The following is a 13,495-nucleotide window of genomic DNA, read 5'->3' as shown; positions in this document are numbered from 1 at the left end:
TCCCTCCCTCCCTCCCTCCCTTCTTTCCTTTCTCTTCCTCCCTTCCTCCCTCCCTTCCTTCCTTTCCTCCAATATTCTTTTCCTAACTACCGTTTGATTCTCAGAAGATAAAAATCTGAAAGATTTTAGACATTATTTAAGAAAAGACACATGCAAGTTTCCAAGTCATTCTAGCCAAAGGCTACTTCCAGGACTGTTCATAAGTTGTACCGGTATCCCTAAGAGAGGAAGTGTATGTGTTTGAATCTTTCTTTTAACACCGTTAGCATCAGTGTTCATTAAAACCAGATTTTCTTCAAACGTTTCTCCTCTGAGAGCTTTGCTCGAGATAGTTTCCTTGGCTCACAATATAGGAAGAAAATTCATATGCATCTATAAGGTTTTTCTCCTACATATCTACATTGCCCTTTTGGTTCTCCATCTTTTTAAAACAGTGCATTTCTCTGGACAGTTAGCCTTAAAAATCACAATATAATCCATATTATGACTTCTCTACTTTATCTGCTCTCCCACCAGCCCAGGGAATGTCTGCAGCATGATTTATTCCTAACCATGATACCTTCGTTTCGGGAATCAGGACGGTCTGAATATAAGGACAGATTACATTAAAGCTGGCATATATTTTTGACTCTGGCCAAGCCTTTAACAACAAAATCAACATGACTTACTGTTTCACTACCAGGTTTCCAGCCAGCAGGGCAGACTACAAGGAACAAAAATAAGAAAGAGGCAGTTAAAAACAGTTTAATTTTTTTTAACAACTCCTGAACCTGTTTCCATATTAAAGAAAAATCATATTAAACAATGCAGACAAGCAAGCCCTTGTCTCCTATTAGCTTGTCTGCTAGTACTAAAGAATTTTATTCATTTACTTTATTAGAAGGCAGCTTATCTATTTTAATTTTACAAATTATATGTACTTAGAGATAAAATACGAAAAATAAACTAGATACCTATACTAAAATTGGAAGATCATGGAATCTGATGCACTAGAAACCCTAGGTGAGGCATCCTCTTGAGTTTATATATGCGACCAATAAGATTATCTGGCTTAGACCCTATTATATTGTATGCTCCTGCCAAGGTGTGCTGTTTGTCAACAGACTTTAGAATGTGCTGAGCCATGGACTTAGCTATATTTTCTATACTCCCAAATCTAGTTAAAGTATACATTTCTGGGTTCAGGGTAAGGTAGATGTATGCATATATTGTGGGATTATTAGATTATTAGATTATTAGATCAAACTAATTAACGTGTGTCTCACCTCACATAACTCATTGTTTTTAAAGTAAGGTTACTTAAAATCTTCTCTCAGTTGCTGGAGACCTGGCCCAGTGGTTGAGTGCATACTGCTCATCAGAGGACCTACCTGAGTTTGGTTCCCAGCATCTATACCATGTGCATCACAACCACCTATAATTTTGATGTCAGGGGATATAACTTCTGGCCTCTGTAGGCACATGGACATACACTCACAGAGACATTTTAACTGACAAAAATGCGCATTTTAATAAGATCTACTCTCAGCAATTGCAGTTTCACATTTTTTTTCTAAGACAGTGTCTCACGGTGTAGTTGTGGCTGGCTTGGAACTCACCATGTAAGTCTGGCCGGTCTTGTGTTTACAGACTTCCACCTATTTGTGCCTTCTGTGTGTTGGGGTAAAAGTGAGACCCACCACACTCAGCTCAGCAATCACATTGTAAAAGTATATACAACATGCTTTACTTTAGCAAAACATGACTGTTTTCTATTTAGTTACTGCTGAAACCTGTGAAGGATGAACTGATAGATTATTGGTGTGATGCTGAGTAATCCTAAGGATTACATTAATTCAAAAAGCTAAATCAAAATAACAGCATTGTTTGTCATAGCCTGAACCTGGAAACAACCTAAATGTCTGTCCACCAAAGAATGTATAAGGAAAATGTGGTACATCTACACAGTGGAGTACTACACAGCAGAAAAAAATAACAACATGTTGAAATTAGCAGGCAAATGGATGGAGCTAGAAAACATCATACCGAGTGAGGTAACCCAGACCCAGAAAGACAAATACCATATGTACTCACTCGTAGGTGGCTTTTAAACATAAAGTAAAGAAAACCAGCCTACAAATCACAATCCCAGAGAACCTAGATAACAATGAGGACCTTAAGAGAGACATACATTGATCAAATAAATCTACATGGGAAGTAGAAAAAGACAAGATCTCCTGAGTAAATTGGGAGTCTGGGGACAATGGGAGGGAGGTGAAGGGGAGGACAGAGGAAGGGAGGGGACCACAGAAAAATGTAGGGTTCAATAAAATCAATAAAGTAATGATTAAAAGGGAGATAAAAAAGAAATGGCATGACCATAAGCTACTTGGGAGGAAAGGATTTTTTCCACTTCCTCTTTCACATCACAGCCCATGTTTGAAGAAGTCAAGGCACAAACTAAAGCAGCGGTCATGGAAGAGTGCTGCACTGGCCTGTTCCCCATGGCCGGTTCAACTTGCTTTTTAAAACAGCACCCACGAGTACCTGCTCAAGGGCACCACTGCTAACATTTACTTTGGTCCTCCCACACCAATCATTAATCAAGACAATATCCCACAGACTCACTTACAGGTCAACCTGATGGAGGCACTTTCTCAAGTGAGTTCATTACAAAACAATAATAAAACAACTAAGTAGCTAAATATAAGAATGAAATATATAATAAAATCTACATTACTAACTATTGCCAGTTGGTACTACATTTTAATAGACCCATAATTTTTAAAATTCTAGGAGAAATTTTTTTACATTTACCTAAAGGGACTATGCAAATAAGGAATGTATTTGTATCTCGTTATAGTTAGCAGAAGATGGTAGTGATATTTGGATATATCATTTAAATTAAGAATTTTGCTTGGCAAAAGAAATCTAAGTTGAAAACCATAATCAGAGTATGTGTAAAGCATTCAAATTATATTAAGGAGAAGAAATTAAATTATGCCTCTGCCCATTACACACAGCACACATAAAAATTTAAAAAAAAAAGGATGTGCAGGAGGTCGAAGGCCCCACCAAGGGTCCTATTACTGGTTGTTTTGCTCCATGGACAAAATGTCAAACTGCCTTCTAACAATGTCTCATGTTTACACACATAGGTAGTGCTTCTCTCAGTCTTCATCTGAAAAACTACTTTTTGTAGTTGATGCAGTTAATGCATAGATTCGTAACTTGTCAAAGGGCTGAGAATAAGTGACTGTTTAGGACTGAGCCCTAAAGAAGACATCTATCTCCAAGAATCAGGGAACATGTTGGAAGATGGACAAGAACAGTGTATGAGGAGGAATGTTAGGACACTATGTCTTCTGGACATGCACTTGTACTCATGATTCCAGCACTTGGGTTTACCTGCACAAGACAGGCCTATCGACATTCTAGCAGGGGTAAGGGGAGGGCAACATAAGCCCTACTCCTCGCTGGGCCATTTGATGGGGGAGGGAGTATCAATTTCTTCAGTGGTATAGCTACTACATAAGTTGCCCATGGTTCAGAAAATAACCCCACCTCTACTCATACTCATGCAAGCAACCATGATTAACTCCATGGGTGACAAACAGAAACCCAAACTTAGGAGGGATTTTAGTAGAAAGAAGACTTTTGGTGGGAGAAATAGATAATAGGGTAATGAGGGGGTGAAAAAAACCCAAAATTCATTATAAACATGCATGATACTGTCAAATAAAATATAAGGTTTTAGACAAGAAAGGCACCTTCTCCATGCTTGTCAGTGTACTGGAAGGCTTGAACCAAACGCAGTGTCTCGTCCACTGATCTACCCACAGGGAGGTCATTCAGAGTAATCTGCCTCAGGACTCCTTTGTCATCAATAATAAAGAGGCCTCTGTAAAATACAGGGAAGGTAAAAGTGATTCCATTTCTTCTCAGTTAAGGTAAGTATTGTGCTGTACAGAGTCAGCAGTACCACCCTATTGCCACATACACTCCTGCCCCCCATAGTAGACGCTTTTGGATTATCACTGTTAAATCATAGTTTGAAATTTCTGTTTTGAGGAACTGGAGAGATAGCTCAGCAGTTAAAAGGACATACTGGTCTTACAGAAGACCCAAGTTCAATTCCCAACCGCGTCCTTAGGGTGCTCATAACTGCCTTCACCTCCACTTACAGCTATCTGTTACCTTTTTCTGAAGGTACATTCCTTCACAGAGATAAACATAGATACATTAATTTTGAAAATCTGTTTTTGGATGAGGGGTCTTTTCCATCTTTTAGGATTTGTAACCAGGTAATGGAGGTGTTTAACCCTTCCTTGTGAGTCTCTAGGCAGTTAATGGTTGTTTCCTTCTGCCACTGATAAGGTGCCCATGGTCCTATAAACCACCCTATTCAAATTCACTAAAACACATACGTGTTAATAAAGACATGAAGATAGATGGATTAGGAGAGAATCAGCAGGAATAGGACAAAAGAGTATAATGGGGAGTTGAGTATGATCAAGAAGACACTGTCACTATCTACATGTATAAAAATATAATGAAATACAGTATATATACATATATATGTATATATATATGTGTATATATATATGTGTGTATATATATATATATATATATAATTAATGTATGTTTTTTAAAAAAACTTTATCTGGTGGCCCATATCTTTGTTCCCAGCACTGGGGAAGCAAAGGCAAATAGATCTTTGTAAGTTGGAAGTCAGTCAATTCCAGGCTAGCCAAGTAAGTCTCTTTCAAAAAACAAACAATCCCTCCCTTTTAAGGGAAAAAAAACCCTTAATCTGACTTTAAATAATCCCAATTCTTGGGGGAGTGGAGGCAGGAAGATTAGGTGTTCAAGGTCATCTGTAACTATGTAGTTCAAAACAAGGCCAGCCTGGGCTAAGACGTTGTCTCAAAAAAAGCTATCTGTCAAAATCAAAGGGCAAATTCCGTGTTAGGTAATATTACTCAGTAAGTGTTCAACAACTTCTAACTTTTTAATGCTCAAATTGCCCTTTTATCAAAGAATTCTATTTGTACTTACTAGTTTATATACAAGCTACCAGCCTGGTCTATAGAGTGAGTTCCAGGACAGCCAGAACTACACTCTGTCAAAAATCAAAACTCAGAAAGCTGAAAAGGCTGCTGGATGCAATCCTGCCTTAGTCTTTCCAAAGATACAGGTGTGCAAAGTACTAAGTATGTTTTAGAAAAGCATTACTAGAGCCAGTTCAGACAAAAAGAAAACAGGAAGAATAATGAGGTCAGGAGACCCAGATACAAGTCTGGTCGCTGTTATTAACTTATTTTCTAACTGTGACTCCATTTCTAGTCATCCACACATCTGCTTATTTTATTTGTAAACAGAGAGGTTGTTGAAGCCCTCTAGCTTTAACAGTGTGCATCACTATTTTAAATAGGGCATCAACAGTTTAAAGACTATTTACAACGTTCCTGCAAATAGAGCAAAGATATTTTTGATCAAAGTATCTATCTTCTAACTCTGAAGTATCACTTATTTCTAGGAAGATGATAAATGTTCTTGGAGTTTTTTCAAAATGTTAATCACAGGTACCTAAGAGTGTGGCCTGAGTCCTCGAGGTATACACCATAGTCCTTTGAGATCTGATGGTTCAGGTCCGAAAGAAGTGGAATCCTTATTGGCCCCAGCCCTCCCTGTCTTCGAGGAGTATTAATCCTGTAACAGACAGAACATCAGCCCTCAGATATAAATGACATATTAAAAATCAACTTTTTCCACACATGAAAGTACATAAATACAGGTATATACATATACTCCCTTTATAACAAAAAACAGGCTACTATACTTTCTATTTTCATGCCTTTTTTTTCCACTAGGTAGTATATCCACATCCTTTAAGTACTAAATGTTGATACACATAGCATTTTTAATGTATGAAATACCATATCTTATAGATCCCTATTGACAGACATAAAACTGACTGTATTTCGCTTTAGGTCTGCTGCACTCATTCTGACATGTCTGTAGAAACCTTTGCTATTATTAGTATAAAACTTATCTGTTTAAAAACAGAGCCCCAATTTCCCAGAGAAAACAACACTGGAGGCCTGGAAAAATGGCTTGGTGATTTAGTGCCCTATTTGCTCTTCCAGAGGTCCTTAGTTTAATTCCCAGCACCCACATGTTGGCTCACAATCACCTATAATGAGATCTGATGCCCTCTTCTGGCATGCAGGTGAACATGCACATAGAGCATGCACATATAAATAATAAATCTTAAAAAAAGAAAAACACCTAACTTATTTGAAAGTTTTCCCTTAGTTTACATGCATTTTAACTGTAGAAAGATTCAAAATCATTACAAAAATAATAAAGCAAATGAACAAGAAGATTTAATATTCTTCTATACTCCAACCAATTGAACTTTGTCCTGTATACTATTCAACATTTTAATGTGTCTATAAAACTTGCCAGTGAGGAAAAACACTTGTGCATGTATTTATGAGTTCAATGAATTGAACATTACATTTTAAAAATCAAAAGAATTCTCAATAATCTTCACCATGTGAAAAATTTTCAGCCCAACACTATTGACATTATTCAAAACTCATATATCCATACACTTTTCAGATTTTGAGACATGTTGCTCAGCTGCTCTCCAGGAATGCTGAACCTTAAACTATGTCTGAGTGCCATTTCTTCACACCTTTAGTAACATTGAGGTTTTTTTCCTTCAATCTAGGCCAATGAGACAAGTTGAAATGGTATATCCTGTCATTTTAATTAGCAGTTCTTTACAGTTTGTTAGATAAAATATCTTCTCAGGATAATACATTTTTACAAGTTACTTTTAGCACCAATTTTTTGTTTTTGGATTTTGAGACAGGATCTTACTTTGTAGCCTGCATTGACCCCGATCTCACAGAGATCCTTCTCTTTCAGCCACACTAGTCTAAAATTAATTTTTTAAAAATATTTATTTATTATGTATACAATATTCTGTCTGTATGACAGCCCCTCTAAAATTAATTTTTAAAAATGACTGCTTTTTGAAAACTATAAAAACTAATGACTGAGCTAACACAGTCATAACTATGTAACAGAAGTGTTTTAATTTTTCTTCACACTAAGGATACCCAAATTATTATAACATTAACATATTAAGAGCATCTGCACATGACTAGGAAATAAATCTACTCATTTTATCCCAGACTTAAAGCAGAACACTGACCAGGCCAGGTGGGTAAACTGAGAGTCAACAGAGCATGCCACCACTTCAGTATTTATAGCTCTGAATTCTTCAATTCGGTCACCAAAAGCGATGATTTCAGTTGGACACACAAAGGTGCTGAAAGTTGAAAAAAGAAAACAAGTGAGTATTCTCAAAATAAGCATACACCTATATTTTCAAACCAGCGTTTGTTTATTATAAACACTTTTGAGTATATAAAAACATACCTTAAGGAGACAGCAGATAAATGAGTTTTCTCCAGCTGAAATTCTAAAACAGTATTTAATTAAATATTCTAAACAAATTTTGAGTTTTCAATTGCTTTTCAACCAATTTTCTTTTTATACTTTAATTGATCAGTGTGTGAGCAATGCTTCCTTCTTCCTCCCAACAGCATCCCCATTTCATAAGCTTTCAATATTTTGTAGTTTAGTGTGTTACAGATTTCAAGGGATCTAAGTTATATTTATATCATTTTGCTTGTTTTTCTTATTCCTATGGGCTAGCCTCCTCTACATGTAACTTAAAGATGAGGCAATGCTCTTTAGTCCTACCTTCTGCTTCTGGATAGTTTTTCTTTCACCTTGTGTTCTAGCCCCATGTAAAATACACCTGGGGTAATATAAAATTTTAGCAGAACAGTTGAGAAGACATTATTCCAGGCAGTATTTCTTTTAAAAGTTTTCTTATCACTTTATGAGTGTTTTGCCTGCATGTATGTCTGTGTAACATATATGTGCTTCGTACCTGAGGAGGTCAAAAGAGAGTATGAGGTCCCACGGAACTAGAGTTACAGAGGGTTGTAAGAGTCTATGTGGGTGCTGGGAATTAAGCATGGAACATCTGAAGAACAGCCAGTTCTCTGGACTGCTAAGCCATTTCTCCAGCCTGACTGGAGAGTAATTTTTCAAACTATGAATAAACTAATTTAGTGAGCTGGAACCAATGTTAAAATATAAAAATGACAATACATTATACATAATGAGGATAGTTATTTATTAAACATTTATATACATACATACATACATACATACATATATATACATATATATATATATATATATGCACATGTCTATCTTCAGTAGTGATATTCAATCTTGAAGCTAGGTTTTGACCTTGAATTTTCAGAAAGGGACCACTTGGGAGAGCCAAATTGGAGAGGAATTTGGGAAGGTGATTATTTACCACTTTGTATGGAAGTTTTTCAGTATTTTGACATCAAGCATGGCTGAGCTTGGGCTGAGAATGAATGTTACCCTGTGTACACATCGATGTGTATTGGGTGGCAATGAAATATGTAATTCTTAATGTATGGGTTATGGCCCAAAAGATTGAAAAACATGGATCTAGGGAAAAAGTTTCTACTTGAGTTCAATAGTGGATTTAAAAATAATTCAGTTGTTCAAACACAGCACTACCATGTGCAAACAAATAGTTCTAACTGTCCCCGATAAACTGGGTGACAAAACATACTTCCATCCAGTACTTTCTAAAAAGGTTAATGGTAGATTCTACCTTCTTTCTTATTATCTCAAGAAATCTACTTCTGAATTCCATTAGAAATTAACTTATTTTTTTAGAGCCAGAGCATAGGCTTATTAGAGAGATAACTTCTTTTGGGTTTAAAGCCCTAATTTTATTAGAATTCTTTCCACTTGGCTTAGTACTGAAGGGTTGGCAAACTTTGTTCTGGTCATATCGTGCTTTTTAGTGGTGAAATTTCTCTGCAGCAAAACAGCAAACATGCATGTATATTTTACCTATAGGAATACGGGACAGCAGCACAGAGATAACAAGATTAAAATCTCTTCTTTGTCCTATAGAGAAAATGCTAACTCCTGGCTTACAATGTTCAGAAATGAATTTAATTCTCAACTATATTGTTCTAGATTCATCTTATTGGACAAAGAAACATACAATGACATAATTAAAGGGACCTTTTTGCTGTTTTTTGTAACACCCCCAAAAAATTGAAATAGAAAAAAATAGGAGGTTGATATAACTAATTCTCTCTTTGTTGCTTTCTTTTTACTCTTTTCATGAATAAGGCAATCTCAGAAGTGTATGTTTCAAAATAAACTCCTTGATGTGCATAACTACAAGACAATTTATGACTGACTTTATGGTCATCCAAAAAAATGCTGTCAGAACTGCTACAATGAAAAAGTATTACTATATATATTACTATATATATTAAATAGATATTACAATGTACAAATCTCAGGAAAATAACACAGCAAATAAAGATAGCAAAGCCTTTAAAGTAAAGCAAACAGAACTATGTATTAACTCTTGCATTAGCTACTTGCTAAAATATTATCAGTCTATTTTCTTGCCTTTGTGACTCAAATATGTGGTAGATATTACCTTTTTTTCTCTCAGCTTGCCTTATTAAAAGAACCATCAGCTGAAAAACAAATTCTCTTTGTTGTCCTTGGATAACAAATGAGAAAGACTGGCATTTAACTAGTGATTACTTGCATGTATTACTTACAAATCAAGTGGGTAGAAGAAAAAAACTAAGTATTTCCCACGATAGTCAGTCAGTTTGAGCTCCTTGAATTCTCCGTTTATCACAGCTGTTCCTTCCCAATAAGGTGCTGGCTTGGAGACTAAGAAAGAAAAACACAGAAAGTTGTTGGAATGGCAAAGGACAGCTTTAGAAAAATACTGAAAATTGAGGCTTCTAAAGCCTTAGACTTCACTGGCAGCCTGGAAGCTTAAAGACTTCTGAGAACTTGGAACAATAACTTACTGTTAGAGGATATAAGATGCATAGAATTATAAAGGAAACCAACTTCCCTGAAATGCAACATATATGCATTTAAAAAGCTGCTGATGTAGTAACAGCTGTGTGTTCATTCCCAACACCTTCAAGGTGCAAGATGTGGGGGTGATCCTATAACTCTGTAACTTTTGACAGGATTCCTGTAATAGCTATCACCCAGCATGAGAAAGTCTGTGTCCCAATGGGTAACAGGTACTAGCAAGTACTTCAGGAGTGAGAGTGAGTTGTTGCCCACAACTGTGATAGGAGGAAATGCTAAGTTTCAGCTGGGTGCTAGTGAAAAAAATACTTGTATATACAAGAATTTTTCCTGGTTACTATAATTATTAACACACATTAACTGAATCAAATTAGAAAAATGTTTCTGCCCATGACCACAAAGCCTTACATTTTATCCTTGTACTAAACCCTACTGGCTATTTCAATTACAGCTCCTTCAAGTTATCCCAGATTATGGGAGGGATAGTTTTCCTAGAAAACTTTCAGAAAGGAGACATCCCTCACTCCTTGGAACAGGTTTCAAGTGACCTGATGCAAATTCAATAGTGCTGCTTGTAAGGACATGCTGACACTTTAGCTAGTACCCTTTGATAATTATGTACCTTCAGGCTGTTGACACATTCAAATAACACTTTTAAAACCATTATATATACTGAGATCAATACTTGCTTCCAAGTTGAACTATAGTTTTTAGAATCAAGCCTTTATAATTCTGTATAAAAGCCAGCATTAATAGTTGTTCTACAGAGACAAAATGAATATCAATTTCTTAGTGAAGTTAATATATAACATGTGATTTCTTATCTTGAGTCAGAACTACATAATATAAATAATCCTGGTCTTACTAAAAAAAAAGCCAGAAGATATAATCAGAAATCTGCTAAAGTTTTTATATTTTATATTCATTACTTCAAATGCTTAACTAAGAACGAGGTTATAATAATTGTAAGGACCTGTTATAACACTCCTTAAGGATTTTACACAGACAGAAAATCATGTCAGGAAAAGAAATCTTGCTTTGAAAACTGATGTTTGCAAATGTTTGGCTTTGATTGAGTAACTGTAGTTATTTTGGTAAGATTTTTAAATAAAATTCCAAAAGCAGCCCTCTTTACCTATTAAAAAACAAAACAAAAACCATGGTGATGCACATCTTTAACCCCAGCATTCAGGAGGCCTAGGCAGGTGGGTCTCTGAGTTCGAAGCCAGCGTGGTCTACTAAATGAGTTCCAGGACAGGCAGGGCTATATAGAGAGATCCTGTCTCAACCAAACAAACAGCAATGTCTTAAATGCATTAGCATAATGATTCTGGTAAACAGAGTAACGAAGACAATTTTAAATCCCCTTTCTATCATCAGTTTAACTACTGTTAACATTTTCATCTTTCCCTCTTTCCAAACAGAAATCTGGGTCACGGTGCACATCTTTTCCTCTCACTGAAAATGTAAATTATGACATTTTTATGTTATTAAAATATTTGAAAAAATAGCCTTAATTGCTCTATAATATCCCCTTTTATGAATAAAAATTCTCATTTTCTCCAATTTTAGATCAGCCTGTATATGATACAGATATCCAACAATTACATAAAAATTTGAAAGATTTTTGATAAACAGAAAGCTACTATAACTACCAGTTTTTTTCCTTTTTTACGTCCAAATACAGCTTTGGAATGGCTTTGTTTCCAACAGGAAGCATATTTGAGTAAACATTTCAGAATATCTTCCTCAGGCAAGTGAAATCAATGGGACTTGGAAATATTATTGTTTTAAAGCAAAAACTGGCTTTCTAAAACAGTCCCAAAGTAGTTCTACTATGAAACTACAAAAGTTGAAGGAGGTAAAACAGCCTTTCTCATTCATTGCATGTGGTAGCAACATGGCATTCTCTCTGGAGGTTCAGAACTGGGAAATAGCCAGGTGTCATGGGCACATCTGTAAACTCGGCTCTCTGCAATGAAGCACGAGTTTGAAGCCATTCTGTCAGATCTGTCTGGACCCTATACTCAAAAAGCAGGCCACAAACTAGCAAGTCTAACTATTTTTCCACCAAACGCTAGGACATAATGTGCTGCAACAACCAAAATTCAAACATACACGCACAGAATGTCAAATAATCCCTAGAAGAGGGCTAGGGAAAAGCCAGTAAGACACGGGCTTTGTCTGGATGCTCTGGTCACTTCTTTTTGGCAGTCTTAATATCCAGATGCAGCAGGCCTCGACTTTCTCAGTGTCTACTTAGTCTGACGTGTCTTTTCTGAGAGTGGCCACTAGCTTCAAACACTGGACAGAAAGACAAATAATGAAAAGCCCAGTTGGCAGTACCATCAACCCAATAAACCCAATTGTGCCACTTCCACTCCCAACCCCAGTTTCCAAAATACCCTATAATAGTCTTCATTTTTTTTAGAAATATCAATATCTACTAACTGTACATATTTTGGGGAGATGACTTTCAATAAAAATCTTTGTATGTTACAAAAAAAAGTTTGACCTTCTGAACATTTTGTTTAGCCACTTCCCTGCTTAATCAAACTCTCTGTGAATCATTATTCAACTTCTCAATGAACTCTCTTCCCTGGAACAGACAGGGCTGCTGCAGGCATTTTCGGACATTTAAGAAAGTCTTTTAGTTTGCACAACATCCTCCAAGCCTGCAAGCCCGGGACTAGGAAGACCCCATTTGTGGCTTTAGGGGTAACCGCTACCTCTCCCGAAATCTCATCAGAGGAAACCATCTTACTTCACATCAGGAACCCATCCTCACACCCACAAAGGCAACGGGGTGGACCCAGAGCTCTGAGGCAGCCTTGGGGGAGCGGCCCAACTCCAGCCCCACCCTTCCGTAGCATCCACAAAAAGGGTGTAAGTATTCCTGAGTTTTTCCCCATTCACCCAACCTCCGCAGGGCACCACCTACTCTTGGCTTTGCTTAGATGCAGGGAGTGATCTGCGACCGAAACCCGGGACACCTCTCCCGGGTACACTTGTCCACCCGCGTAGAAGTGGCACTCATTTTCCCGGGTCCGGAACCGCTCCTCCGACTCCAAGCCCTGAAGACCTTGGGTCCGCAACAGAAACAGCAGCAGCAGCGGCAGGATCAGCACCACCTTTCGGGTCCAGCGACGGGACGGAGTAGTCGAGTTCAGCAGCTTGGACCGCGCCTCCATGACCGAGCGAGCGCGAAAACACGTCCCTCAGCTTAAGCTTGGAGTCCCCCGCCGGCAAGCGGCTAAAACGGCGCGCTAGAGACCGCGCGTACCAGGGCGCGGCCTCGCGAGACTTGCTCCGCCCCACTCCGCCCCCCTGCCACGTGGGCGCAGGCCCCGCCCCGCACCCCCACGAGTTTCTGCGCCTGCGCCTTACAGTGGTCCAACCAAGCAGAAATGTTTTCCGAGCTTATCGAAGGCGTCTTTCAGGGTGGGGATGGGGGTGGGGGTGAGTGGCAACCCAAGTGCCGGTGTGCTTCCACGTCCATCACTATAACAGAGCTTCCCTA

At 37.6% G+C, this 13,495-nt stretch overlaps 1 protein-coding gene across 2 annotated transcripts in view; it reads right to left on the bottom strand.

The window, feature by feature from the left end:
- Nucleotides 1–13,273, bottom strand: part of Prdx4 (peroxiredoxin 4) — a 15,110-nt gene extending 1,837 nt beyond the window's left edge. Inside the window, exons 1-6 of one of the 2 annotated variants that reach the window (XM_005358819.2) lie at nt 12,917–13,273; nt 9,702–9,819; nt 7,208–7,324; nt 5,569–5,691; nt 3,750–3,880; nt 669–703 (exon numbers count right to left, since the gene is read on the bottom strand). In XM_005358819.2, the coding sequence (XP_005358876.1) occupies nt 669–703; nt 3,750–3,880; nt 5,569–5,691; nt 7,208–7,324; nt 9,702–9,819; nt 12,917–13,166 (774 nt within the window). In that variant the 5' untranslated portion in view covers nt 13,167–13,273. The remainder of the gene's footprint in view (nt 1–668; nt 704–3,749; nt 3,881–5,568; nt 5,692–7,207; nt 7,325–9,701; nt 9,820–12,916) is intronic. The other variant, XM_026784951.1, reaches the window with a different exon arrangement.
- Nucleotides 13,274–13,495: the final 222 nt, after the last annotated feature.

The sequence above is a fragment of the Microtus ochrogaster genome, chromosome X (assembly GCF_000317375.1).
Source record: "Microtus ochrogaster isolate Prairie Vole_2 chromosome X, MicOch1.0, whole genome shotgun sequence".
In the NCBI taxonomy this organism is placed as follows: domain Eukaryota; kingdom Metazoa; phylum Chordata; class Mammalia; order Rodentia; family Cricetidae; genus Microtus; species Microtus ochrogaster.
Note: the sequence above shows the minus strand (reverse complement) of the source record. Positions and strands in the feature narration are given on the sequence as shown.